The sequence below is a fragment of the Lactuca serriola genome, chromosome 1, assembly GCF_051521515.1.
Source record: "Lactuca serriola cultivar US96UC23 chromosome 1, Lser_US96UC23_V15, whole genome shotgun sequence".
NCBI classification, from domain to species: domain Eukaryota; kingdom Viridiplantae; phylum Streptophyta; class Magnoliopsida; order Asterales; family Asteraceae; genus Lactuca; species Lactuca serriola.
In genome coordinates, this window is record NC_136408.1 from 31,375,648 (window position 1) to 31,403,225 (window position 27,578).

General features: G+C 35.7%; 2 protein-coding genes across 2 annotated transcripts; one reads left to right on the forward strand and one right to left on the reverse strand.

Annotated features, from left to right (window-relative positions):
- The first annotated feature begins 909 nt into the window (after window positions 1-909).
- On the forward strand, window positions 910-6,726 carry LOC145080300 (branched-chain-amino-acid aminotransferase-like protein 2). The gene is made up of 18 exons (XM_079023163.1): window positions 910-1,329; window positions 3,085-3,183; window positions 3,277-3,348; window positions 3,446-3,538; window positions 3,623-3,760; window positions 3,829-3,887; window positions 4,070-4,172; window positions 4,293-4,472; window positions 4,567-4,722; window positions 4,805-4,943; window positions 5,037-5,122; window positions 5,204-5,257; window positions 5,340-5,423; window positions 5,517-5,588; window positions 5,750-5,830; window positions 5,972-6,007; window positions 6,195-6,326; window positions 6,517-6,726. Exons 1-17 carry the CDS (start codon window positions 1,243-1,245, stop codon window positions 6,321-6,323), a joined length of 1,668 nt encoding a protein of 555 aa, XP_078879289.1. The 5' UTR covers window positions 910-1,242; the 3' UTR covers window positions 6,324-6,326; window positions 6,517-6,726.
- A 1,928-nt stretch (window positions 6,727-8,654) lies between these two features.
- Window positions 8,655-13,752, reverse strand: LOC145080316 (uncharacterized). Its single transcript, XM_079023164.1, has 7 exons — window positions 13,419-13,752; window positions 12,600-12,955; window positions 12,332-12,517; window positions 12,152-12,253; window positions 12,000-12,071; window positions 11,790-11,906; window positions 8,655-10,046 (listed from the first exon to the last, which is right to left on the reverse strand). The coding sequence occupies exons 1-7, from the start codon at window positions 13,669-13,671 to the stop codon at window positions 8,820-8,822; spliced, it is 2,313 nt and encodes a 770-aa protein (XP_078879290.1). The 5' UTR covers window positions 13,672-13,752; the 3' UTR covers window positions 8,655-8,819.
- Between the last annotated feature and the right edge of the window lie 13,826 nt (window positions 13,753-27,578).

Genomic DNA, 27,578 nt, shown 5'->3' on the forward strand with positions numbered 1-27,578 from the left:
TCTAATGTGGGCATAATAGTCGTTTGGAGTTTCCGATTGTGATCTTGCATTTTGTAAATGGCCATTTATCTCTCTTAAATAAATAAGGGCATAATTGATCAAAAATATGTTGATGGTGCTTTCCCAATCACAAGTGAAACATGAATTCTAATCCTACTGGGTGATGAGGAATGATTTGAGGAAAGAAAATAAGTTGGGCTTCTCTGGATTGTTTCGAATGCAACTGATGTGAGTTTTTTCTAAACAAAGATTGAGATTCTCTCTCTTAAGTAAATAGGGGTATATTAGTCATAAATTAATTTCTTCCGTGGAAACATCAAAATATCATGTGGAAATATCAGCTCCCGAATATATATATATATATATATATATATATATATATATATATATATATATATATATATATATATATATATATATATATATATATATATATATATTTACAAAATTACACAAGTGGTCCTTAAGGTTTGTAGTATATTGCGAATTTGGTACAAAAGTAAAATAGTCTTTTTCATTAAACTTTAACAGTTTACCAGTTTGGTACAAAACCTTTCATGTAATTTTGCAAAACATATAGACAATTGACTACGTTCTTAAAATGAGATATTTACAAACTACAGGGACCAATTATTAAATTTTGTCTAAGTCAAATTTCATTCCGGACAGAAATGGAAAGAACAGGACAATAAATCCAAATTCTACCGTAGGAGAACATCATAAAGTTATTGTGTTTTGTGAACAATTATTTTTTGTGTTTTGACTACAATAAATTTAGGTTTCATTCAAGCTTTCTTACTAACTATAAAACAGTTTTGACCGAAAATTATAAAGGGAAATTATCATCCTACCTTATTCAAACTTGCACTTACACTTACACTTTACTAAATGATAGCTCCACACACACTTACACTTTCACTGACCATCTTATCTTATTATCATCCCATTTCGGTATTTTATTCTGAATATAAATATTCTATCAAATAGCAACATAAATTATAAATTATTCTAGTTTGATCATCCCAACACGGAATCTTTTTGCCCATTAGTGGAGTCGATTAATTGATTTGAGTAGGTAGTACAATTGTTTTGATTTTTGAAGTAGAAAACTGTTGATACAGTATCACAGCCACAGCTGTGCGCACGGAGGGTTTTTCAATCGGAATTAAATCCATCATCTACCCGATCATATGTTACATGCAGAAGATACAGAGTATCAAACTGTGAATTTGAAGTTGGAAAATGTCGGAAGAGAGAGAAACAGAGGTGATTCATTCATGGTCTGCTCCCAGATCTTTAAGCACCAGCCTCATGTATTCTTTCGCTCAGGTAAATCCGCTTTTTCATCGACCGTGCCTTTGGTTTGCAGTATGAATTTGTTCATCTTCCACTGATCAGTTTGCTTTTATGATTTAGTGATGATGGTTTGTGATACTCCTTCGTTTCAATTCTTAGTATCACCTATTCACTTTCCTTTTTGGATATTCGATCGAATTGCACGTTTTCTTCAACGATTTCATGTTGAAATCACAATTACGCTTAGCTAATTTTTAAAAAAAATTACATTTTAATTGATGATAGTGATTTGAGCTTTTGCGAAGACCCATCATCCCATGGGAATTTTTGTGACTGAAAGGGATTTAATACGTCGACAAGCAAAAACGTAGAACTTTTCATGAAAAGGAGAGAATAGATTGGTTGGAGATTTAAGACAAAGATGTTTAGTTTTCATGGTTTGAAATAGATTATTGCTAATTTGCGATGCTTCAAAAAAATATTAATCAAACACAAATAATTATGGAGGGTAATAGTTAGTTTATTTAATATTTATTTTAAAGATATAGTTTTTCAAAATCTGATTTATTTCAATATTAAAAAATCACATAAAAGATATGTTAAAACACAAAGAATTATTAATTTCCTAACAATTTCTTAGTTGGGATTGGGAATCTTCCCTTTGACCTCAGAAGTCAAATCCTCGACCTGTGCTTTCGGGTATGGAGTCTATCAATTTGTAATCGAAACGAGTTTTGATCCATTCAACATATTCTATTATTATTTATTATTCATATTATATTCTATCAGTTTTTGAGAAAAATTAACAAAAGGTTTGCCCGTTGGCAGCTCCTAAAGGTCATTGTTAATTTTGATACTTATAAATTAACTACTTTTTCATAAAAAAAATAAATAAATAATCAGCAAAAACTAAAATCATTCCACAATGTCTATTTGGCAGACTAGCTGAAGCTGCTAGCTAATGAAAAATGACTTGTGGTAAAAAGTCAAAAAATTAGTTGATAAGGTGACTGAAAAATGTAAACCGACATAAAAGGACATGTAGCATAGCTTTTAAAATGACAATTTTTTATCAACACATTTTGTAATTTTAAAAAATGCAGTTATTTATAAAATAAATGGCGAAACAATATTTGATAAATTCTTAGATGAAATGATCTTTTAATAGATGATGTTTATTAAAGTCATGATCGAGAATAATGCTATTTGATGATGACTATTGATAAATAAATAGATAATTTTGTAAACCAATGTATCTATTGATGAATATTTTATATTCTTTAAAAAACGAAAATAAAAAATTATATCTTGTAGAAATACGTAATAACTAAAAATTGTAATCATTAACAACGTTAAATTTAACAAAAAAAAAATTTTAGTCCAATAACCACTGTTGAATATTCTATATTTTTCGGTAAATATTATTTTCAATAAGGTTTTGTTTGGCACATAACTAGCTTAGTTTTTGAGTTCTGTTAGATTGTGATGTTTGTCAAACCAAAAAGTAGCTTATTAGCTAGCTTTGTAGAAAGCTACTAGACTACCTTGTCAACGAGCTTATCAGCTTGTTCAAAATTCTCCCAAATTTACCCTTTATTAAGTATAGAAAAACTCAAATTTATTGTAACCCAACTTTTACAGATCTTTACACGAATTTAATAAGAACATTGACCCTGCCCATAAGATCATTTAACAATTTATTTGCATTTAAAGTGATTATGTTAATAGTCTCTCATTAGATAGTTTTCTTGACATGTTATAATACGTATGTATATTATTATTCTTCAGAGGGATGATACACAAGTGCTTGATGAACCTCTGTATGCACACTATCTAAGGGTAACAGGGGTTGATAGACCATATAGAGAAGAACTTCTTTCAAAAATGGTAAGTAAGTTTACATACTGTCATTGAAAAATGTCCATGGTATTGTATTGTCCTCATTTCATCTCAAACTAATTATTCTTTTTGTTTTTTTAGGAGTCTGATGGAAATAAGGTTGTGAAAAACATCATTTATGGTCCTGGAAAAAAGAAGTATCGTTATTGTAAGGTAAATTGATTAACTTTTTATGCTTGCAAGTTGCAATTGCATACTTTTATTTTCCATCTTTAAAAGCTCATGACATTTATTTTGTTTTATTACACAGCATATAGCAAAAGTACGACTGCCTGGATTAAGTGATGATTTGACAAAAAAAGGAAAACACTTTATATTGATTCGGAATCCGATTGATTCATTGGTACTTGATACAAATTTACAATGGTTTTTGTTAGACAGTGTTTTTAATAATCATGGTTTATATTTATCTGTTGTTTGTTATCAGCAATCTTTTGACAAGGTTGTCCCTTCATCCTTCCATGAACTAGGGTTAGCAGACCTGGTTTCTGTATACAGTGAACTCTCTGCATCAGGGAAACCCCCTCCTATTCTTGATGTTGCTCATCTTCAACAACACCCTGAGGTTTTCAATTCTTTTTTTTTTTTTTTTGTTTTCTTAAATATCTGTTTACGATTTTACATTGTTTTCAGGCTGCACTACGAGGTCTTTGTGAAGATCTTGACATTCCATTCCAAGATTCAATGCTCAAGTATGTCAAAATGTTTTCTACCAGTTAGCTGTTACTTAGATTAAATTACATTTTTGCTCCCCCAATATAGCTTATTTTTGCAATTTTGGTCCCGAAAACGTTTTCTCTAAGGACCAAAATTGAAAAATCAGCTGTACACAAGGACCAAAAAGGTAATTTACTTATCCTTTTTGTATATCCAGATGGGAAGCTGGTCCAAAAAGTGTTGATGGGATTTGGGCTCCATGGTGGTACAAAAGTGTGCACAAATCTACAGGCTTTGTACAACCAGTAAAATATCGCCCTGTATGTACTACTTAATTAACTCTTTGCTTCTTTAATTGCTAAAAACACCAACTTTTTATGTATGATTGAAAATTTTGAATAAAACGATTAGTTACCAAGTTGCTTTTTTTTTCTCATCAGCCTTTTCCACCATCACTTTATGATGTGTTGGAGCAAAGTCTACCCTTTTATAACATGCTTAAAAGTCATGCAAGAAGCACAAGATTCCAAAAGATTCCAACACCATCTCTCCCTGTTGCTACCAATGAAAAGATTCTTGTCTGGGTTGGTGATGAACTTTTACCCCGTGACAATGCAATGGTATGTATGCCCATTATAAAAAAATATATATTTCTAGTAATCTTTACTTTTTATGCATTCTTATTGTTTTTTCTTTTGTGACCTTAAATTAAAGGTTTCAGTATTTGACTCAGTTGTCCAAGGTGGTGATTCGGTATGGGAAGGACTTAGAATTTATAATGGGAAAGTTTTTAAACTTGAAGAACATTTAGACAGGATGTTTGACTCAGCAAAAGCTCTAGCTTTCAACAATGTCCCAACTCGTGATGAGGTAAGATATCTCATATATCTTGTTCATGGTAAAGTTAAGTTTTTATTAAATTGTTGATTTATTTTGTATTTAATTGTGATAGATTAAGGAGGCTATATTCAAGACTCTGATTAGAAACGGGATGTTTGACAATGCACATATCCGTTTAAGTCTGACACGTGGCAAAAAGGTGACATCAGGGATGAGCCCTGGTTTCAATCTTTATGGATGCACCTTAATTGGTAATAACCAAATTTATAAAAAAATTAAGTATTGTGATTACATTGATTCCTATTTTAATTTTTAATTTTTTTTCTTGTAACTCCCTCATGCAGTTCTTGCAGAGTGGAAACCACCAGTGTATGACAATACAAAGGGAATTACTTTAGTATCTGCCACCACTCGGCGTAATTCACCAAACGTAAAAATATAGAAACCTGTTATTATTAATGCAATTTACTTTCTTTTATTACTAACTTTAGTTTCTTCACTTTCTTGTCAGAATTTGGATTCCAAGATTCACCATAACAACCTCCTGAATAATATACTCGCAAAGGTAATATCTTTTTATTAAAAAAAAAATTATGGAAAAAACACTTTAAGTGGTTTGAGATTAACAAGTTATTAAGTTGATGCAGATAGAAGGGAACAATGCAAATGCTGATGATGCGATCATGCTTGACAAAGATGGTTATGTGTCTGAAACAAATGCTACAAACATTGTAAGTCCATTGAAATATTCCAAAACAGTAACTGGAATTTGTGTGTTGAGTTATTAACATATTTTAATAACTCCATTTTTCTTTTTATTGCAGTTCTTGGTGAAGAAAGGTATTGTAATGACACCTCATGCTGATTATTGTCTTCCTGGCATCACTCGGGCAACTGTAAGATTTTCTATATATAAATCCTTCACTTCTTTCTTCTTGCCCTATATATATGTCAACTTGAGATATAAATTTTAATTTATACTCAGAACTCAGAAGTGCTAATGTAATATTATCTTTATTGATTTTTTTTTAAATATTCCGTACTCCACTTGTTTCAGGTGATGGAGCTTGTAAAGAAGGAAAAGTTGGTTTTGGAGGAACGTCGCATCAGTCTATCAGAGTTCCATACTGCTGATGAGGTTTCCAAAATTCACGTTTATAACTATTTGTAACCTTTACAATATATATATATATATATATATATATATATATATATATATATATATATATATATAATAACTCAAAAGGTTTTAAATTAACAATCTAATAATTTACTGCAGGTGTGGACTACTGGAACTATGGGAGAATTGAGCCCGGTATGTTGCTAGTATTTGTATAAATGAGTTTTGAGTGAGCATTTATTTAGTCAAATACTTCAATTGTATCTATTATTTATGCTCCTTTAGTGGTGGTTGTTTATGTATGTATTTGTTACATTTACAGAATTGTAATACTTGTGATGTGGTTGTTGGTTTTTCCTTAAAAAAAAAAAAAAAAAAACAGGTTGTGAGGATTGATGGACGTGTAATTGGTGATGGCAGAGTTGGAGCTATTACTAGAAGACTGCAAACTTCTTTCAAGAAGCTGACTACTGAAGAAGAGCTTGGGGTGCCTATACCTGCCTATCATTAGCAGGTTTGCTAACTGATATCACACATAAGTTGATGGTTTTATTTGTTAAATACTTTGACAATGAATAATCAAACATTTTTTTTTATGTTCATGAGTTTTTCTTCTTAGCATAACTGTGGTAGCCAACTTAAGTCATCAGAGTTTTTCTTTGCTCTGGTTTGTTAATTGTTATAACATGGTTTTCATTAAGCAGACACTGGAATGGTGAAAGGGATGGAAGTTGACTTCGGGAGTTTAAAAAGAAAAAGATGTGGAGTAGTTTGATGAGTGTGAGTGACAGAGTGTCTTCCTAATAAATAAACGGAAAAGAAGTTGTGCAATATGTATATGCATGCATGTAAATTATGAATGAATCTTGCAAGGTTTTACCTTTCAAGCGAGTGGGTGGCTTTATTTTGGTTAATTACATATCTGGAACTGCACACTTCCATAAGCTTATTTAGGGTGGAGGGAGTCATTCCCTCCACATAACATACGGAAACTATATCTTTTTCAACCACTTCCCAAATCATCCAAACCACTGTTATATTTTTTCCAACACATAACATACGGAAACTATATCTTTTTCAACCCATTCAACTCACTTGCCACATCATTTTTTTTATTTAACTAAATTATAAAATATAAAATAAAATAAAACATAAGATTTTTTCATTTAAAAATAAACTTTTGTTAATTTAAAACAAAAAAAATCTAAAATAATATTAAAAATAACATTTATTTAAAAAACCACACTACAAATAAAAAAAATATATGATAATTATAAAACACGATGGTTAAAAAAACACACTAAAAAAACAAAATAATTAAAATCTTAAAATTATAGTTTGAATCATCTTCAAAGTAATGTCACAGGTTAGTAGTCGTTCAGTTTCTAAATGATCTCTTTAAATTGTGTTTCTCCTTTGAATATTACTTGAACTAACATTATTTTGAAGAAGAAGTTGTACAGTAAGAGACAATACAGATAACAAATTATTGTTGATAAGTTCTCATCAAATGATGAACTATCATTGTTACATTCCATTACTATTTTTCTCAAATAAGTTCTCCTGCTAGCCATATTGTTCATCCAACAGTTATAGATGCAATTAAAAGCGTTACATTTCTTTTTGGAGGTTTTTCTATTTTAAATCTACTTGGTGTCGTGACCGATCCGAACCTCCAATTTAAACATTAAAATGCTCTAGAACCCGATCCTAAAATGCATAGAAGCTTTGTTGATTTTCCCGTTCTTTATCTAGAGAACAATCACATATACCCTAGCCAAAGTCAACTATTTGTGTTCTACCCATTTCTTTGACTTTTGGTGGTTTGTATAGTTTTGTTTTTTCTTAGAAACGGGCTCCAACTCCTCGTGGTTTCTTCTTTGTTTCTTTCGGGAACTGGGTCATCATTAGAACTATCAGATTCTACATTTCAAGCATCATGGAACTGGAAATTCTCGGGTTAAGAAGATTAAAATTGGGTTGCTGGAACCATTTGAGAAATTGATTACATGGATGATAACTCAGATTTTCCTCTTAAAGCCTAAATGTGTCGAAAGATTGTTGAAACGGGTAATATTATTGTAGATAGTTTTGGAGTGACAAATTTAAGAGCCCAAAATCTAGAAAAAAAAAATAAAAAATAAAATAGAATGTTACCACTCCTTAACAAATGTTAAGATTAGATGCTAAATGGAGAAAAATGAGTTGACACCCAAAAAAGCTGATGTGGCAAGGTGCTACAAGTGTTACCACTCCACTTAGCCTTAGAGAACTTATTATATGTCATGTCTACATGAGCTATTAAGTACAACAAATAAGTTAGAAATTGGTTAAAAAAAACAAGCTAGAATTGCTTCAAAATATCCAACAATTTAAGCTTAATCAATAACAATATTAGCATATATATAACTAAAGGTTGGAAAACTTGATAAGAATTCTGATTTATTATGTATTTAAACTCAATAAATTCAAACACGGTCTGGCTTGGGTTTAGATTGAGCTCTTAAACACTCGTTGATATGCATTTAAGTTGAAAGGATTATTAACTTTGCCATGGGGATTCCTTCCATATCCAATGGAAAATTTATGTTTATTTCATTGAGGCAGGAGTTGAATCAAATTGGACTATATTACCCATCTTGATCTCTGAAATTTAGAATTCTTGGAAACTCATAATGAATATGAATATGCCAATAATTATTAAGTTTTGAGGGGCATAAATAAAAACCAACCAGCAAGTCCAGTAGCCCACCCTGGTGGAAGGATGATTCCATTGCACCTGTATGTATGGTAGTGGTAACAGGAGGTGCAAAAGAAAAGTCGGTAGAAAGAAAGAATGATATGATCCAGTTCCACCAAAATCCTTATCTGAAAAAAGCACAGCTTTATGACATCATCTCAGATTCACCAATCCTAACAACAATATTCTCTCACCAATAAAGGATATGATGAATAACATAGCATAACAGGTCAGGTCACCACTCAAACTAATTAACTAACTAACTAACTAACGATACATCTGACTACTATCATACTGACCATAACCTGCTTGTGGCTGTGACTGAGGCTGAGGCTGTGGCTGTGGGGTTGCATATCCACCAGCTGTTTGAGTTTGAGGAACAGACTGATCATAGCCAGGCTGAGCTGGAGCTGGAGCTGGAGCCGGAGCCAAAGCTGGTGCTGGTTGAGAATAAGCAGTAGGCTGAACAGGTGGACCATACCCCATCCCTGGACCACCACCATAACCCTGATCCACAGCCGGCCCTTGGTAACCATAACCTCCAGTGTTTGCGGCTGCTTGTTCACCGTATCCAGGTTGTGTCGAAGGGTACTGACCATAACCGCCAGTCGGAGGAGCATAACCAGGCGCTGCCTGCTGTCCATACCCAGAAACCGGAGGAGGAGGAGCGTAACCACCAGGGTGACTATACCCATCATTATTAACAGGAGCAGGGGCAGGAGTACCATACTGAGGGTAAGGTTGTTGGGTGGGCCCAGTTGACATAGGGTATGGCTGCTGTTGACGAGGTGGAGGTGGTCCGTAAGGCTGACCATAGGGTCCCTGTTGTTGTTGTTGTGGCATGTTGTAGGCTAGGGGCTTACCATACTGATCAACCTGCTGCTGTTGCTGACCATATCCTTGATTTTGAGGGTAAGTTGAAGGTGGAGGCTGGGTAGCTTGGCCTTGTCCTCCATATGAAGAATATGAATGTTGACCCATGGGCCCCTGGTTGTGATCATACCTGGGTTCACCGTAACCTTGCCCTTGCCCCCCGTACCCCCCCTGTGGTGCAGTCTGCCCGTAATCTGGTCCATAGTTGTAGTTTACTTGAGAAGAAGGAGGTGGGCCCATTCCCATTGAGTTAGGGTGAGACTGCATGGGATTGGGAGGTGGTGCACCACCATAGTAGTCGTAACCGTAACCAGTCTGTTCAGGCATATTTGTTGGAGGTGGTCTTTGGTCCCAACCATAATTGTTTTTTGGTGGCAGAGATTGTTGTGGTGGGTAATTTCCATAGCCTGAGGAGGAATATGGTGGGTTTTGAGATGGATAGGATCCACCTCCACCTCTTGATGGTGGTGCTGAATAGTTGTTACTATACCCACTTGCATGTGAATGTGAATGTGAATGTGAATGGTGACCACCGCCACTGCCTCTTGGTCCTCCCCAATTAGACCCTGGTCCACGTTGACGCTGGTTGTGACCACCTGATGGTGTTGATGACCTCATTGGCTAATTTTGTAGCATCAACACAAATAACCACAAGTCAGTATCATGTTTATATAAGAAAACAAAAAATACAAGTCAAAGATAACATAGTCATTCTGATCTACAAGAATGAGAGCAAAAGCACAATTCTAAAAGCAGAAGATACATGTGAATAATGTCATCTTCATCTCTGGAAGCATAACTTATAAGCAACACCAACACATCACTATTACCATACTGTCTGTACCCTGGTGAAATCTGCTAATTAGTCATAGTTCCAACTAAAACTACATTATTATAATCACATATAACAATATTGAATAGGATTCAGCTAACAACATGCTTTACGTAACAATTTGCTTCTAATTAAGAGCAGATAAACAGACTTAAACAAGTATACATGGGAATGGCTTTCAAGATAAGCAAAAGAAATGGCAATTTGGTTCATCAACACTCACATACTTAGATAGATAAAGTGGAACAACTTCAAAAGATGTGCCAGTCAGTAACAGGACCGCATGATTAGAATTTAGAACTAAATTACTTCAATTAATAAACTTGCTCCCCTCCCTAATAGATGACAACAGACACTACCACAAGACGCTTTTATGTCTCAAGAAAGAATCAAATTAGGTTCAAATATCAACTAAATTATCCAGGCATGATGCTTTCTTTTTCTTCAAAGACATATCTCATGCATAGAACAGAGGATGTGGTATAAATTAGTCTTTTACCAATATCATTCATGGATCTTTGAGTCTTGAAGCAATCTTACCAATACCATTAACTTCCTTCAAAAGCCAAGATTTTATGTGTGAAACTGATACTGATACCTTTCCTCAGTGGATGAATGAGAGACTAATGGTTGTTTATTGCTACACCAAGAAACGAATGCTGACCCAGTGTCAGGAAGTAAAAGCCAAATCTGCATTTTTAAAAGCCAACCAATTCCAAAAATCGGCATCTTCAAAACAAATAACCCATATCTCATTTTCAATTTCAACCTCATTCAATCATACATCATGTTGTCAACGCTGATGAGCTTACAAGTAATCTTTGATCCAACCCTATTATAACTACAATTAGACAACAATCTGAATCTAACAAGCCAGGTTTTTACTGACACCACTCGATACTCAAGAAGCAGAAGAAACTACACAACCAATGGCAGAAACTAAGAATGATTTCTTGTCAAGGTTCAGCTATTGTAGCATTGGATGGGGAAAAAAAAAAAAAACAGGTATACTACTAATGTACCATCAGAATATACATATACCAGTAAAACGTGTGAAGGCGTTGTTAAGAGCATCAAGATAAACCTATGTACATGATACTTCTAGCCAAGATCATACTGTAGTAACCTAGTGCATACACATGATACAACTTCATGTAAAAGTCGGTATCTATCAATGAACTGATAACAAAATTTACAGCAAACAGAACCTGAAAACTACTACGAATTTAATATCTAAATATGAGTAATTTATCAAGGATTGATATGAAGTTTTTGTCTATGAAACACAAATCAGGCAAGGAGATAACCAAAAAGATGTTGCCCCTTAACACACACAGCTATTAAAGCAGATATCTGCAGAAACTACATGCAGATCAAACAATAAAGACTACTTCAAGACATTCAAAAACACTATAAAAACAATGTTCACGCATATCAAATATGCCAACGATGAAAATCAGCAAATCTAGAAACCATCAAAATATAGAAGCATATTGCAATTATTAAGTCAAAAGTAAAGGACGTGCACAAACCTGTTCCATCACTTCCTTGATCAATTCTTTTGCTGTCTCAATCTGTTTCCTATCACCAGTGACTCTCACAGTTCTTTCTCTAGATTGGTCCCCATCAGGAAGATGTTGAGGAATCAACTACATTATGCATAGCATAACAGATTCAGAAAAGTAATTCAAATTAGGTCTTTCATCACACAGGCAAAAGTGTCAAGCCATCTCATAAACTACCTGAATGCGTGCTCCAGACCGTGTCTGCAGGTTTTTAATAGTTTCCCCACCTTTCCCAATTATTACACCAACCTACAGGAAATAAAAAAAAAATTAAGAAGTTACAGAAATCCAGAGATAATAGATATGGGGATATGAAATTGCAAAGTAACCTTTTCATTTGGAACTTGTATGTGAACTTGTTCTCCAAATCCCCCTGAAGAATGGGCACTAAAACCTCTGGCAACCAAAGAAGGGGAACCACCAGCATCAGCCTGCAAGATGATAACTTAGCCTCAACATATATAGGTAATACAAATTTAAAAAGAACATTAAAATAAAAAATATTACACCTCTGCTATAACATCTTTTATCAGCCGCTCAGCCTTATTTATATTCTCTAAAGAACCTATTAACTCCACAGGCCTGAAAGGCGAATCTGGATCAACATCAGAGTCCCGTGTGATTTGAATCCTTGCCCCCGAACTATATTGCAAGGTTCGGATGGTGTCACCACCCTTGCCAATTAAAACACCAACCTGCTCCAAAGAATCCATGTAACTCATTTAAAGTGTAAAAGGTCTAACTTAACTAGTCAACATAAAATGTCAGGAATCTCACCTTATTACTTGGGACTTCCATTCTGCGTGAAGTAAGTTGGTCAGCCGAAGCAGATTGCTCCTTCAAATCAGACTCATCTTCTTGTAAACCAACATCTGTAGTGGGATCCTGATATTCTACTCCATATTCCTGTTGCTCCTCTTTGGGTGACTCTACAGGATTCTCAGCAGCTTGCAGTTCCAATGAACTTGCCAGGGGTTCGTCAGTTACAGATTCTTTGTTCACATCATCCAAGGGTTCATTGGACTTTTCTTGATTCTCCTCCAACTCGGTATTCTTCACAGAATCTGATGGTTCAGCAATGTCTTCCTTTTCTTCATCTACCCTTTCCTCCTGGTGTCCATTCTCGGTAGTTTCTATTAGTCATATGAGTGAAAAACAAGTAAGGTTACAATATAGTCAGAGATTGTGCTTCAAATTTCAGCGAACATTTTGATGTAAAGTATTTTCGTCTGTTATTTCTCATCATATGTATCAGTCCATCAAGTTAATCGTCATACAGACATTTAAATTGAATCTTACATTCCCTCTTGTCATATCAATGAACTAAAAATGATAAGAGGATTGTGTAAACAAATATGCACCAAAGCGTTAGAAATTTTTTTGAAAACATTCAAGACCCAAGGTGGAGAACTGAAGATCAAGTAATACAAACCGCAGTGGTAATGCAGTGATTTGAGAAAGACACAATGTCCCGTTACCTTCGCCCTTCCCTAAAATCACTTTTCACTTTTCATGGCATGTACATCACGCATAACATGTAATTCAAGAGACGTCAAATACTACGTGAAAACGACGACAACATAGTCAGAAACATACCAGAACCGTCTGAATTGTCATCGAGACGAGGACGTTTCGCGTCTGGATCTTCGGTAGAAGCAGCATCGGCGTCTCCGTCGGCGTCGCCGTCACCATCAGCATCACCATGACCGTCGGCCAGCGACTGTGAATTGCCATTAGACTCGGCGGAAGCCGGTGGTAGCTCGAACGGTTCGCTATCTAATTCATCGAGTTTCCGCTTGTGATCAGACGGAGCAGGGCTTGCTGAGCCCATAACCTCTTCGTCCCCCATCGCAGAGTAGATCCGAGTTTTAGGGTTTCAGTAAGGGTTCGTAAGATAGGTGCAAAGTAGTCTCTTCTGTTTCTTCCCCTGGGATGATTCAGGGTCTTTTATACAAACGGCCCTCGGATGAATTTTTCTTTCCGTTTCGGTCCCTGGACAGACGGACAGTGGGAGTAAAAGTGGGTGGGAATGTGGAAGAAATAGGGCTAAATGTAAACCGGCCCAGTTGGATACTAATTTAGGCCCGTAAAAAAGAGCTTGGGTCCAAAATACATTGTTTTTTATTCATCATATAAATATGTAGCGATTAGCGAATTGAGCACAGGTTTTCTAATTTAACCCAGGTTTAAAATTAGTTTAGCCAATCACATAAGGGAGCTGATATTTTTAGAATATTTGCCGGTCCATTGGTCTATGGTGCTCAGGACGACATTAATAACAATACCCATTTTTAACCCTCATATACACAAATGACAAAACACACATAAGGGAGGAGAGAGTCATTCCCTCCCAACCCACCGAACCCACTGTCACATTATTTTTTCTTTTTTATTTTTCTTCATCTTTCTCAACCCACAATACACGGAAACTCTATTTTTTGAATCCACTCAACCCACTCAATTAAAAAAAATACAAAAACAATCAAATGTAAAATCTTAATTAGCAATAGAGTTACCAACGGTACCACTCCCGCTTCAACGGGTTGGTTAATTGGTTTCACTAACCCACTTCATCATCTCTCTCCCACTTTCTCTTGTATCATGTGTTTTAAAACTTGTACCTTAGTTGTTTTGTATTTTTTTTAATTGGGTGGGTTGAGTGAGTTGAGAAATATAAGATTTTCGTGTGTCGTGGGTTGGGAAAGATGGAGAAAAATAAAAGAGAAAAAGTGATGTGGCAGTGGGTTCGGTAAGTTGGGAGGAAACGACTCTCTCCTCCCTAAGGATCTTAGAATCCTATTTTCTAACATTAAAAAAAATCTGGGTCTTTTCTATGCAAACAACCAAATCATAAAATGTTTAAAAGATTTAATACACATATCAAGCTAATTCCTAAGATCATATAATATTTAAAAGATTTGATTATTTTACAGGTATGAAGTCTAACACCTAAGCAAGCTAATATGTATTTAAAAAACTACAACCTCTTTACTATCATTTTATAAAATAATTTTTCATTGTAATTTTTGAATTTAACCTAAAAAAACAATCTAATTATTTCCTAAACAAATTCGTGAATATAATTATCTATCAACACTCACACATATATACATGAGTGTGAGAAAGAGGCCTTGTAGTAGTTGGTGTGATTCCACACTTCAAAAGATGAAAGTGGTGGACTTAAAAGTCAATGAGTTGTAGTAAAAATTTCACAAATATGTTAGTATGCTCTAAGATCAAGATCCCAACAAAATTACAATAACTAAATATAACTCATTATTTTCAAATTCCAGCAAAACCTATTCTAACAAAATACCCTAAAACTAATACAAGAATAGAATAGATCCAACATAAGCAAAGGGTAAGGATTTCTGCATGTCAAGAGACATATAAAAGTAAAAAAAAAAAAAAAAACATTTTTTTTATCAAAAGTAGATTAAGAAAAATCTCAAATTTTAACAACACGGATACACTCTTTGCTACACTTAAGATCATCCAAATTAAAAACTACAGCAGCTCAATATAAACTTTGCCACCAAACCCACCTAAGGGCAAAACCGTCCAGATCACTCTCTATTACCTAAAACTCAATAATTTAAAGAGAATAACTTCTTGGGGCACTTTATATTCAGCATCTAGTAAGTTTTAAGTCGTTTAGTATGTTGATACCCGTCTCCTTGTCTTCTCCTAATCCTTTCGTCTTCTTCAAGTAGGTGCACGATTTAATTTGTTGTACGGCGTGGCGGCTTCCCGCTTTTAAATTTAGGTTGGCGCCTACCTTTTTCAATGGACTGGACTTTGCTGTCGGACTTATGGATCATTTCGTTGGCTGTGACAACCCGAAATTTCTTTTCTGAACAATCATTCACTTTAATAGAAATCAGAACAGTTCCTGCTATTTGTTAAGCATTTTGGAGTCAGTTTAAGTGTTTTAAAGCTTAGTACTTCAAGAAGTAACAGGAGAGAGGATGCCCTAGGTTTTTTGTGCATCATTTTCGCAAAAACTCCAAGAGTATATTGTTGGATAAGGTGTCTAAGTCCCATGAGTATATTGTTGGATAAGGTGTCTAAGCCCAAATGGTGTTTGGACCGAAAACTCCCATGAGTATATTGTTGGATAAGGTGTCTAAGTCCATAATTATTTCTGGTATGTACTTGACCCGACCTGGCATAGTCCATTTGGGTTGCATGGCACCATGCAATTGGATAGACTAAATGAGAGAAATAACACTTGTTGATTATTAATATATTATAAGTTCTATATTAATAATATTATTTAATTAGTATTGATCAAGAATTAATTTGGAATTAATTAAGCGATCAAAAGATAACTAATTAAATATATGGGTTGATTATGTAAATCATCCATAACTTGTATAGTGGGCTAAGAGGCTCCATGGATTATCAAGTTGGGTTAAACCCATAGGATGCTCCATGGATGCTCCATGGGAGTTACAAACCCATGGGTCATGGAAATGAAGAGTCATGACACATTAGGGTTTACATGGTGTAACCCTAGATGTGTCAGCACTATATAAAGAACATATTCTCCACCAAAATCGGCTACACATAAGAAACAAGAGGGCTAGGCCGATTTTAGAAGTGTGTATTCTCTCTAAAGTCATTCCAAAAGCATTTGGTGTTGTGTGAAGCATTTGAGGCATCACACTTGGAGTGCTAGGCTCACAAGGTTTCAAGGATCATAAGCAAGAACAAGGTAAGTTATTCTATCTTTCATTCAAGTTAAAAATTGTTCCCCATGTATGCTAGATAGGAATATAACCTTGGAATCCAACTTTGCATGATAATTAGAAAAAACATAGATCCAAGGTTATTAGGGTTTCATGTACACTTAGGAAGGGTTAGAATGCTCAAAACCCATCATATATATATGACACTTAGCCATATTTTTCACTTTTTCACTCTTTCAAGAACAAGAACCGAAATCCTCTCAAGTATCATCCGATTTCTCCTTCTAGATCTTTAAAATGTGAGTGTTTCTTACCCTATCTAGTTGATTCCTTCCATATCCAAGTGTTTTTACATGATTTCATCCATGAAATCATTCCATTTATGTAGAACTTCAGGTGTTCTTAGTTACACCAAGCACACAAAGAACACATACTAGTGTTTTGGGCCGAAAACACCCTCCTTTGTTTCCTTATTGTAAGTATCTATCTCTTATACTTGTTACCTAGTAAGAGTACTTGTTTTAAAGCCTTGAAATCATCCTTTTTCCAAGAACAAAAGGGGTTTTCGGTCAGTGCATCTCCCTAAACCGAAAACCCTAAAGAAAGGTGCCTTTAATGACTTTAAGCCTTCTTAATGTGTAACATTGAGTCTAGAACACTTCTTTACTTGTTGAAAGCCATTGGAAATCACCTTAAGCATCAAAGAACAAGAGTTTTCAGCCAACTTTTGGACCGAAAACCTCTTGGACCGAAATCCATATGGAACGAAATCCATGTGGACAGAAAATCTCAAAAAGCATACCACTTGGACCGAAAGCTCCCTTAAGTGGCTATACAACCCTTAGATGCAACCCTTAGTACTTCTAGCACTTGAATCAAAGTGTTTTCCATGTCCTAGGGTGTTTTAACTGTTGGATTAATGTCTAAGTCCATAACTATAACTTGTGAGACTTGACCCGACCCGACATGGTCCATTTGGGTTGCATGGCATCATGCATTTGGATAGACTATAATGAGAGAAATAACACTTAAGGTTGGTTAATATATTATAACTTCTAATATATTAATAAGATTATTTAATTAGTATTGATCAAGAATTAATCTAGGATTAATTAAGTGATCAAAAGAAGACTAATTGAATATATGGGTTGATTGTGTAAATCATCCATACTTATATAGTGGGCTAATGCTCCGTGGATTATCTAGTTGGGCTAAAACCCATATGATGCTTCATGGATGCTACATGGTGTTTTGTACCCATGGATCATGGAAATGAAAGGCCATGTCAATTAGGGTTTACATGGGGTAACCCTAACTATATATGCATCTTATTCTTAACCAAAAATCGGTACTAGTATCATTCTAGAGAAGGGCTAGCCGATTTCAAGTGTTCTACATTTCTCTCAAGGTTATTCCAAAAGCAATTGATGTTGTGTGAACCATTTGAGGTGTCACACTTGGGGCACTAGTCACTCAAGCTTCATGAAGACTTTCTACATCACAGAGGTATGTATTCTATCTTGTTATATTCATTGTTTTGTATGCTAGATTAGGATAATACCTTGGAAGTTCATATTTGCATGTATAATAGAGAAGACATAGATCCAAGGTATTTAGGGTTGCATGTACACTTAGGAGTATTAGAATGCTCAAAACCCAACAGTGGTATCAGAGCCTAGGCTTGCTTTCTCTTATACTTGATGCAAATTGCTGAAAAATGCTGAAAAAATCGATTTTCTGGCTTTCTGGGCACTGGACACGCCGAGTCCACTGATGAACTCGCCGAGTCCATTGATGAACTAGTCGAATCCATGAGTAAAATCATCCTACTCGTCGATTATGTTCATGCACTCGACGAGTAAGGGCCCCAGACAACATATTTTCGAGTTTTTTGGCGAGAAATGGACTACGAACATTACCCTAAGCTGTTTTTGGACTTATATACTTGTTTTTGATGTGGTAATGTTCATGCTAATCCAATTTCAAAGATAATTGTCAATAGATTCATGTTTTGAATTAGTTTAGTGATTAGGCTAATTACATGAAAAAGTTTGATTTGAATTATCTTGTTCTTATGAGTTGCTTAGATTAATAGGAAAGTTATGTGAAATTATTGTTTTCAATCCAAATTAATCTAAGAGTTGATTCTAAAATGTGTTTTTGTAACTTGTCCTCAAGTTATATGAAAAGTCACATTTAAGTTTCATAAAACTTATAAAAGTTGGCAAAGGTTACAAATATGAAGAGTCTTGTTCTCATTAAATGGTTTTATGACTCCATAACTTGTCCTCAAGTTATGGAGAGTCAAGAGTGTTGGAATAGTGTCTAAGGTTGCAACTATATTAGGCAAATATTTGACCCGATTGTGCATGGTCCTTTTGGGTTGCCTTCACCATAGCAACTTGATAGGATGATTTATTATGAGAGAATAAATATTATTTATATATTATGAGAATAATATAAGGAATAATAATATTGTTATTTGATTAATATAAGTCATAGTTTAATTAGTATTAATTTGGTGACTTAAAGAGATTAATTAAATAAGAGGGTATAAACTGTCAATTGTTTGATAGTTACACTTTAGACTGTAAATCCTTGAAGGATAAGGGTTGGACGGATTCTAGGGCTTAGGATAGCTCAAAATCGTCCAAATCTTATCTAAGGTAAGGATTTGGATTGCTTTAAGGAAAGATTATCCAGCTAGGGTTTAAAGGTGAAACCCTAGGAGTTTACAAGTATAAATAGACCCCTTGAGCAAGGGAAATCGGCATCTCTTCAAAGGAAAAGAACCCCTGGCCGATTTCTTCCCAACCTCTCTCTCAAATCATCCTCTTTGCTAGTTGGTGTTTGTAAGCCATTAGAGGAGTGAAAATTATGACTCTAGAGCTCCAAGACAACAAGATCAAACAAGAGATTCAAAGGTAAACTTCAAGATCTGATTTTGTATTGTTCTTATACCTAATTAGTCATTAGAAGTCTTGGATTCAAAGCATGTTTAATTAGAAAGCCTAGATCCAAGCATTAGGGTTTTGCATGCGCACATAGAAAGTTCTTATGGCAAAAACCCAACAGTGGTATCAGAGCCTAGATTGGTTTCTATTAAATTGTTGCTTGCTTGTTTGAATCTTGCCGAAAAAGATTCGATTTTTGTGTTTCTGAGTTATGGACTCGGCCAGTTGGCCAGACTCGGCGAGTCCAGAATGGGTACTCGGCGAGTCCGAGCGTCAGGAAGGGCCAGATTCAGAACTTTTAGGTATTTATCTTATGGAAACTTGCCATTATCATATTAGATCAACACTAATCTGATTTTTTGATATATATGACTATAATCTTGATCTAATTAAAGAGATTTATCAATTAATAAAATATTTAATTTCCTTATGTGATAATTAATTAATTATTTTGATTAAATTGGTAATTATCTTGCAAGAAATCTTGAATAAATCAAATATGGATAATTATGGATTAATTGTTAATTAAAATTATTTGTTATTTGATCCTCCATGTTTTAAATGTTTAAAACTTGTCCTCAAGTTTTGAAATTTATGTTTTGTGATTAAAAGTTTTAATTTAGACAATTTAAATTTCAAACCCTAGATTTTTTAAAGGTTAAAATACAACCCTATACTAATATAATATTACAAGATTAATATATATATATATATATATATATATATATGTATAACTAAAATGCTAGTCTTACCGTTAGTAGGCCTCATTCACGAAGCCGATCTATAAGGTGGGTATAAGGTTGCGGCCTATAAAATGGCGCTTAATGGGTGTACACCCACACCCACCGCTTGTTTGATCGGTGGAGGGTCGTTATCCGAACGGGTAGGATAGGGCAACCTCATCTTCTCATTAAAAGTATAATATGAAATACAAAGTAACTACATGTTGTTAAAATTTCCCAATCTTAGTTACTTTAGGAAAAGTGAATTGATGCAATCCCATGAAATTACACTTTGCACCCTTGCTAAGAAGTTAGTGGAGCGTGTGTGGTTTACCGGCACACTAATTGGTTCTAAGCAAAGGTGGAAAAGGGTGATTCATTGTTTATCATAGTTCGATGGAGCGTGTGTAGTTTACCGGCACATCGAATAGGTGATCGTTACAATGAAGGCACCATGTGAATTTGCATGGTAATTCACACCCGCTTTGTGATCCTCGGTATCCCAGTCACAAACAAGAGGGGCATATCGAGATTTAAACATGTCATTGAATAGCTTCAATGAATCTCATCCGAACCTAGGAATTCTCAATACATTTAGGACTTAAAGTTATGTTTTTATGGTGGAGAATTAGTGAATCGTCATTCACTTACCTTCATATTATTTGCATGTTAGATTACGGCATCCCTTTTCTAATATGTAAATATTGTTGTTGGATCTTAGCCCTAATTTTCTTATTAGGTGATTATTAGGGATTTGTATTCTAATCTATCTTTGTCCTTTCTATTTGTAGATGTCGAACGCAAACAACGTTGTTGCTAGTTCTTTCACATTGATGAGCCTTTGTCAAAAGGTCACTTTCGATGGGACGAACTTTAGCGAATGGATAAGATACATTCGCACCATTGCTCGCTATGAGGATAAGGAGTATGTCCTCGATGAGAAGCTCGAGAAAATTAACCCTGAAATCGCTACTCCGGCTGAAATGACCGCTTTTGAAACTCATAAGCGCGATGCAACGAAGGTGCATTGCATCATGATAGACACCATGAACTCCGAATTCCAAAAGACCTATGAGGACATGTACCCGTACGAGATGCATCAAGACTTATTGGAGAGATACCACCAAAACGTGAGACAAGAGCGTTATGAGATTTTCACTAACATGATTTCCGCTAAGATGGGTCATGGAGAGTCTCTTACCGTGCACCTGCAAAAGATGCAAAGGTATGTCGACCGCCTTCGCAAGTTGAATGTTGACTTTGGGGAAGACTTGGCAATCGACATGGTGCTTCACTCTTTGCCTCCAAGCTATAATCAATTTAGGATGACCTACCACATGAATAAAGAGGAGGTCACCCTAAGCAAACTCCAAGGTCTCTTGAGGGTCGCTGAGAGCAACTTCAAGGACAAGTCTGTTGCACCAACTCCCAATCCAACCGTTGCTCCTGTCTTGACTATTGGACAAGGAAAGGGAAAGAAGAGGAAGGCTTCGTCTAAGAACTATCGCAAGGTTAAAGCCCGAGATGGTGCCTCTTCTAGTGGGACCAAAGTTGATCCTGCTAAGCCCTGCCCTAACCCAAAGGAGGTAGAGTGCCACCACTGCCACAAGATAGGACATTGGAAGAGAAGCTGCCCAGAGTACCTGCAAGCCATCAAGGAAGGAAAGATCAAGCCGTCTTTCGCAGGTATATACACAATCAAATCTAACGATTCATCTCATGCTATTTCTTGGGTTCTTGATACCGGTTGTGGTTACCACATTTGTTCTAATGTGCAGGGACTAAGAAGAAATAGGGATGTGGCGGCTGGAAGAATAAATCTAATCATGGGGAACAGAAGATCGTCGCCTGTGACCAAGATTGGAGTGTATTCTTTAGTGCTTAGGAATGGTTTAAGTTTAGATTTGAACAATTGTTGCTATTCGCCAGAAATTGCTAGAAACATCATTTCATTTCATGGTTTATTTATACAAGGTTTTAGATTTTCTTTTAATAATGAGAATGGTTCTATTTTGGCTTATCTAAATGGTGTTTTTTATTTTGAAGCTATACCATGTAATGAAATATATGAAACTATTATGATTGTTGATAACTTAGGAAATGATGTTTTGAACATAGATTCTTCCAATAGTATGGATAAAACATCCTTGTGGCATTGTCGTCTAGGACATGTCAACAAGAAACGCATAGCCCAACTCCAAAAGGATGGAGTGTTGGAGTCATTCAACCTTAGGGAAGATGACACATGCGAGTCTTGTTTACTTGGAAAGATGACCAAGTCACCCTTCACAAGTACATGTGAAAGGGGTAAGGGTCTATTGGACCTAATACATACCGATGTATGTGGACCGTTTAGATCAACCACGAAGGATGGGAACCGCTTCTACGTGACTTTTACTGATGACTATAGTAGATATGGGTATATCTATTTAATCAAGCAAAAGTCAGAAACTTTTGAAAACTTTAAAGAGTTCAAGAATGAAGTGGAGAATCAATTGGGCAGGAAAATCAAGATGCTTCGATCCGATCGAGGAGGAGAGTACCTAAGTCTTGAATTCCACGATTATCTCAAGGAGTGTGGAATAGTTTCACAATTGACGCCACCTAGGACACCACAATTGAATGGTGTGGCAGAAAGGCGTAATCGAACCTTGTTGGACATGGTTCGCTCTATGATGAGTCATGCTTCACTATCAATCTCTTTTTGGGGGTATGCCTTAGAGACTGCCGCCCATATCCTTAACCGATTCCCTACTAAGAAGGTTGCCAAAACACCTCACGAGATGTGGACAGGGAAAGCTCCCTCGTTGGCACATATCAAGGTTTGGGGTTACGAGGTTTTCGTAAGACGAGATACTCACGACAAGCTCGAACCTCAAAGTGAGCGATGTATTTTCATCGGCTACCCGTAGACATCCTTTGGATATCTCTTCTATAGACCGAAGGACAATGTTGTCTTTGTTGCGAGGAGAGGAGTTTTCCGAGAGCGAGAACTCATAGGCCAAGGAGACAGTGGGAGGCAAATCGATCTTGAAGAGATTCAAGAGTCGATAGATAAAGGAACCTCCACCGCTGGCACTCAACCCGAGGAGGAAACTCCGGTTGAACCGATTGACGAGTCCTTACCTCTTAGACGTTCCGAAAGAGTTAGAGTTCAACCCCAGTTTTATGGTTTTCATATCACTGCCGAAGGGGACACGTATATTAGTGATGGTACACTAATAAACCTTGATGAACCTAATAGCTATAAGGAAGCCATGGCAGTCCCGGAGTCTGCGAAATGGAAAGAGGCAATGGATAGCGAGATCCAATCCATGTATGATAACCAAGTTTGGAATTTGGTTGATAATGTACCCGGACGTAAGACCGTTGGGTGCACATGGATCTTCAAGAAGAAGACCGACGTGGATGGAAACGTACACACATATAAAGCGCAATTGGTCGCGAAGGGCTTTACTCAAACTCCCGGAGTTGACTATGATGAGACCTTCTCACCAGTTGCGAGGATAAAATCTATTAGAGTGATGCTAGCGATTGCCGCATTTCATGATTATGAGATTTGGCAAATGGATGTCAATACCGCTTTCCTTAACGGAAATTTGGCTGAGGATGTTTACATGGCTCAGCCAGAGGGGTTTGTGGATCCGAAGCATCCGAATAGAGTGTGTAAGCTTGAGAAGTCCATTTATGGACTTAAACAAGCGTCTCGCAGATGGAATCTTTGCTTCGATGAGAAAGTCAAAGAGTTTGGATTTGTACGAAGCGAAGATGAATCATGTGTATATGTCAAAGCCAGTGGGAGTATAATAAGCTTCCTCGTTTTGTATGTCGATGACATATTACTCATAGGAAACGATATCCCGACTCTGCAGGAGGTTAAGTCCTGGATCGGGAAGTGGTTCTCTATGAAGGACCTCGGAGAGGCTTCTTACATTTTGGGAATAAGGATAGTGAGAGAAAGAAGTAAGAGACTAATAGGACTTAGTCAGAACACTTGCTTGGAGAAGGTACTAAAAAGTTTTAGTATGGAAAACTCGAAGAAGGGAGAATTACCGATACAAAGTAATGCCAAGTTGAGTAAGACTCAATGTCCGAGTACCAAAGCTGAAATAGCAGAAATGATCCGAGTACCATACGCTTCCGCAGTTGGCTCAATCATGTACGCTATGACTTGTACTCGCCCTGGTGTAGTCTTTGCTTTGAGCATGGTTAGCAGATATCAAGGGAATCCTGGTAGAGCCCATTGGATTGCGGTAAAGAATATTGATATGTGCATATTTAGTGTGTATTTAGTATAGTTTTTTTATTCATATATTAGCTAAATTATCGCATATTATGGACAAAAGGTACTTAAAAGTGTTAAATTATGTTTTTCAGTCCAAATATGAAGCTTGGAAGCAAGAGAAGCGGTTTGGAGCTCGAGAGTGGAATGAAGAAGGAAAACACTAAAAAAAGCTTCTACTCGTCGAGTCAGATAGCTACTCGACGAGTCCGGTCGAGGAATCAGAAGGATAATGACTCGGGATCCCAGATAGTTATCGCAATACGGGGAATGTGAGAGGGACTCGACGAGTCACCACTTGACTCGACGAGTCGGACCGCTTATATAAAGATAATTCCACAGATCGAGAGGGAGGAGTTCTGGGACGATTCAGAAAGGTTTTGCTGCGATTGAGAAGCCAGAGGACCCTTAGAGATCGTCAAAGCGAGCTAGAGTTCAATTCCGAAGGAGCATTGAGGCAAAATTTATCATACTTCTTAAATCTTTGTGTTTAGTTACTATGTTTGAACATTTAGATTCTGTTTGTTTGCTGAATTTTATTTCAATGATGAGCTAAACCCTTTAAACTTCTATTTGGGGATACGAAATTGGTAGTATGGTTTGATTCTTGGTAGGATTAATTCTATGTTGGTTAATTTAGTTATTTTAGCTTGCTAAAGAACCTTGTGTGTGAATGATAATTGATTTTCTGTTAATAGGGAGATAATTAATTAGCATGAACATCTATTAGTTATCAATCTCATATGCTTAGTGAACACTTTTTGTCATATGTTTAGTGTAGTGAACATGAAACTAGGATTAATAAGAAAATCAAGTAAATTTATGTGCAAGCTTGTGAGATGACCATTAAACAAGAAGTTAATTAAAAGGACAAATTAATTAGCTATTGCAAGTCTAACTTAACCCGAATATTATATCTAGTAAATTTAATTGAAATAGACAACTGGCCATTGTTTAAATTGATTTATTTGCTAAGGATTAATGAAGTGAATACGAAACTAATCAATTGAATCGGTAACTAGCAAAAGAATTAATCCATTGCACTTTTATCTTGAAATCAACCATAGGATCAATTAAGTTGAACTAAATAGAAGTACTTCTCCGTTATTGAATCTAGTCAAAGTCGTTATTTTCTAGCTTAAATTAGTAATAATTAGTAAGTTTCTAGTCTTGTAAAACTAGAGAACAACCCCTGCTTTTTAATTAACTTAGATTAAATTAGTTTTTAGTTTAATTTGTTGTTCCCTGTGTTCGATACCCTGCTTATTTAGCTATACCACAATTGATAGGTTCACTGCCTTTTGTGTGTTATTTGATAATTAAAAGTAGGTTTAAAACTAGTGGGTTTTACACACATCAAATATCCTTAAGTACCTTCGGAGGACGAAGGAATGGTTCTTAGTCCTCGGAGGGAGTGATGACTTGAAGGTGCGAGGGTATAGTGACGCCAGCTTTCAGACCGACAGGGACAACTACCATTCGCAGTTGGGCTGGGTTTTTACCCTGAATGGAGGAGCAGTGACTTGGAAAAGTTCCAAGCAGGAAACTGTAGCAGATTCAACGTGCGAATCAAAGTACATTGCAGCGAGCGAAGCGTCGAAGGAGGTAATATGGTTGAAGAACTTCATTGGTGATCTTGGAGTTGTACCCGCCATAAAGGAGCCCATGGAGATTTTCTGTGATAATGAAGGAGCGGTTACCTTGACCAAGGAACCGAGGGATCATGGTAGATCACGACACATCGACAGAAAATACCACTTTATTAGACATTGTGTAGAAGAAGGACAACTCGTAGTGAAGAGGATATCATCAGAAGATAACCCAGCAGATCCGCTTACGAAGGGACTGAGTAGGGTTAAGCACTTGCAGCATGCTAGGAGTATTGGGCTGAAGGATGATATTAGCATAGATTAGATAGTATTAGAAATGTGTAATAGATAAATGTAATTAACATTTGATGATTAAATAAATGAGTTTTATTTATGAGTAATGGAACTGTCTTATGTTAATTGTTTAACTATTGTTTCATTTTGCATGTTTTGACTTTCAGAATAATTGAATTTATTAAGAATAATCGAATTATTCAAATTGTCCACAATCGTTCATATGTTGGAAGTAGATATGAATGAAGATTGTCGTGAATTGGTGCGTAGATTGTCTAAATGGTATTAGACATGGCAAAAGAATTGTTGCGACGTTCATGAGTGCTTATAAACTAGTTTTGAGCATTGGAACAAACCCGCGCTTGCTGGAATCACCTTATGGAATATGATATATAAAAGGGTGATCGCAAGACGATAATATCATATAGTCTTAAAACCTAGATATATGGTTTGTTATTTGTTGATTGATTGTACATTGATAATGCGAAAACGCATCAGTAACTCGGTGTTATAAAACGCATTGTTGTGTATAGTTGATTAATGAATAAGTAAATGCATATAAGTCGAAGTTTATCTGTAACTTTTATCCTAAGAAGGTAAAAGCGATATCTCGGCCGCTCGATGATTTGATTTGACTTATGTGTCGGGCCTGGTCAGAACTAAATTGATGTGTTCGATTAAGTTCTATGTCAAATAAATCGGACATCGAGAAACCTAAATGCTTGACTAATCATTCCATAGAATTGTCAGCATGATATCTAACAGAGGACTGTACAATCCCTTATCTAAAGGACAAGATTGATTAGATCAGAGTTTGACAGCGTCTTTGAGAGCTATGATTGCAAATCAAATTGTACTTGTGCATATAGTTACTAGACTTATCCAAGTGGGAGACTGTTGGAATAGTGTCTAAGGCTGCAACTATATTAGGCAAGTATTTGACCCGATTGTGCATGGTCCTTTTGGGTTGCCTTCACCATAGCAACTTGATAGGATGATTTATTATGAGAGAATAAATATTATTTATATATTATGAGAATAATATAAGGAATAATAATATTGTTATTTGATTAATATAAGTCATAGATTAATTAGTATTAATTTGGTGACTTAAAGAGATTAATTAAATAAGAGGGTATAAACTGTCAATTGTTTGATAGTTACACTTTAGACTGTAAATCCTTGAAGGATAAGGGTTGGAAGGATTCTAGGGCTTAGGATAGC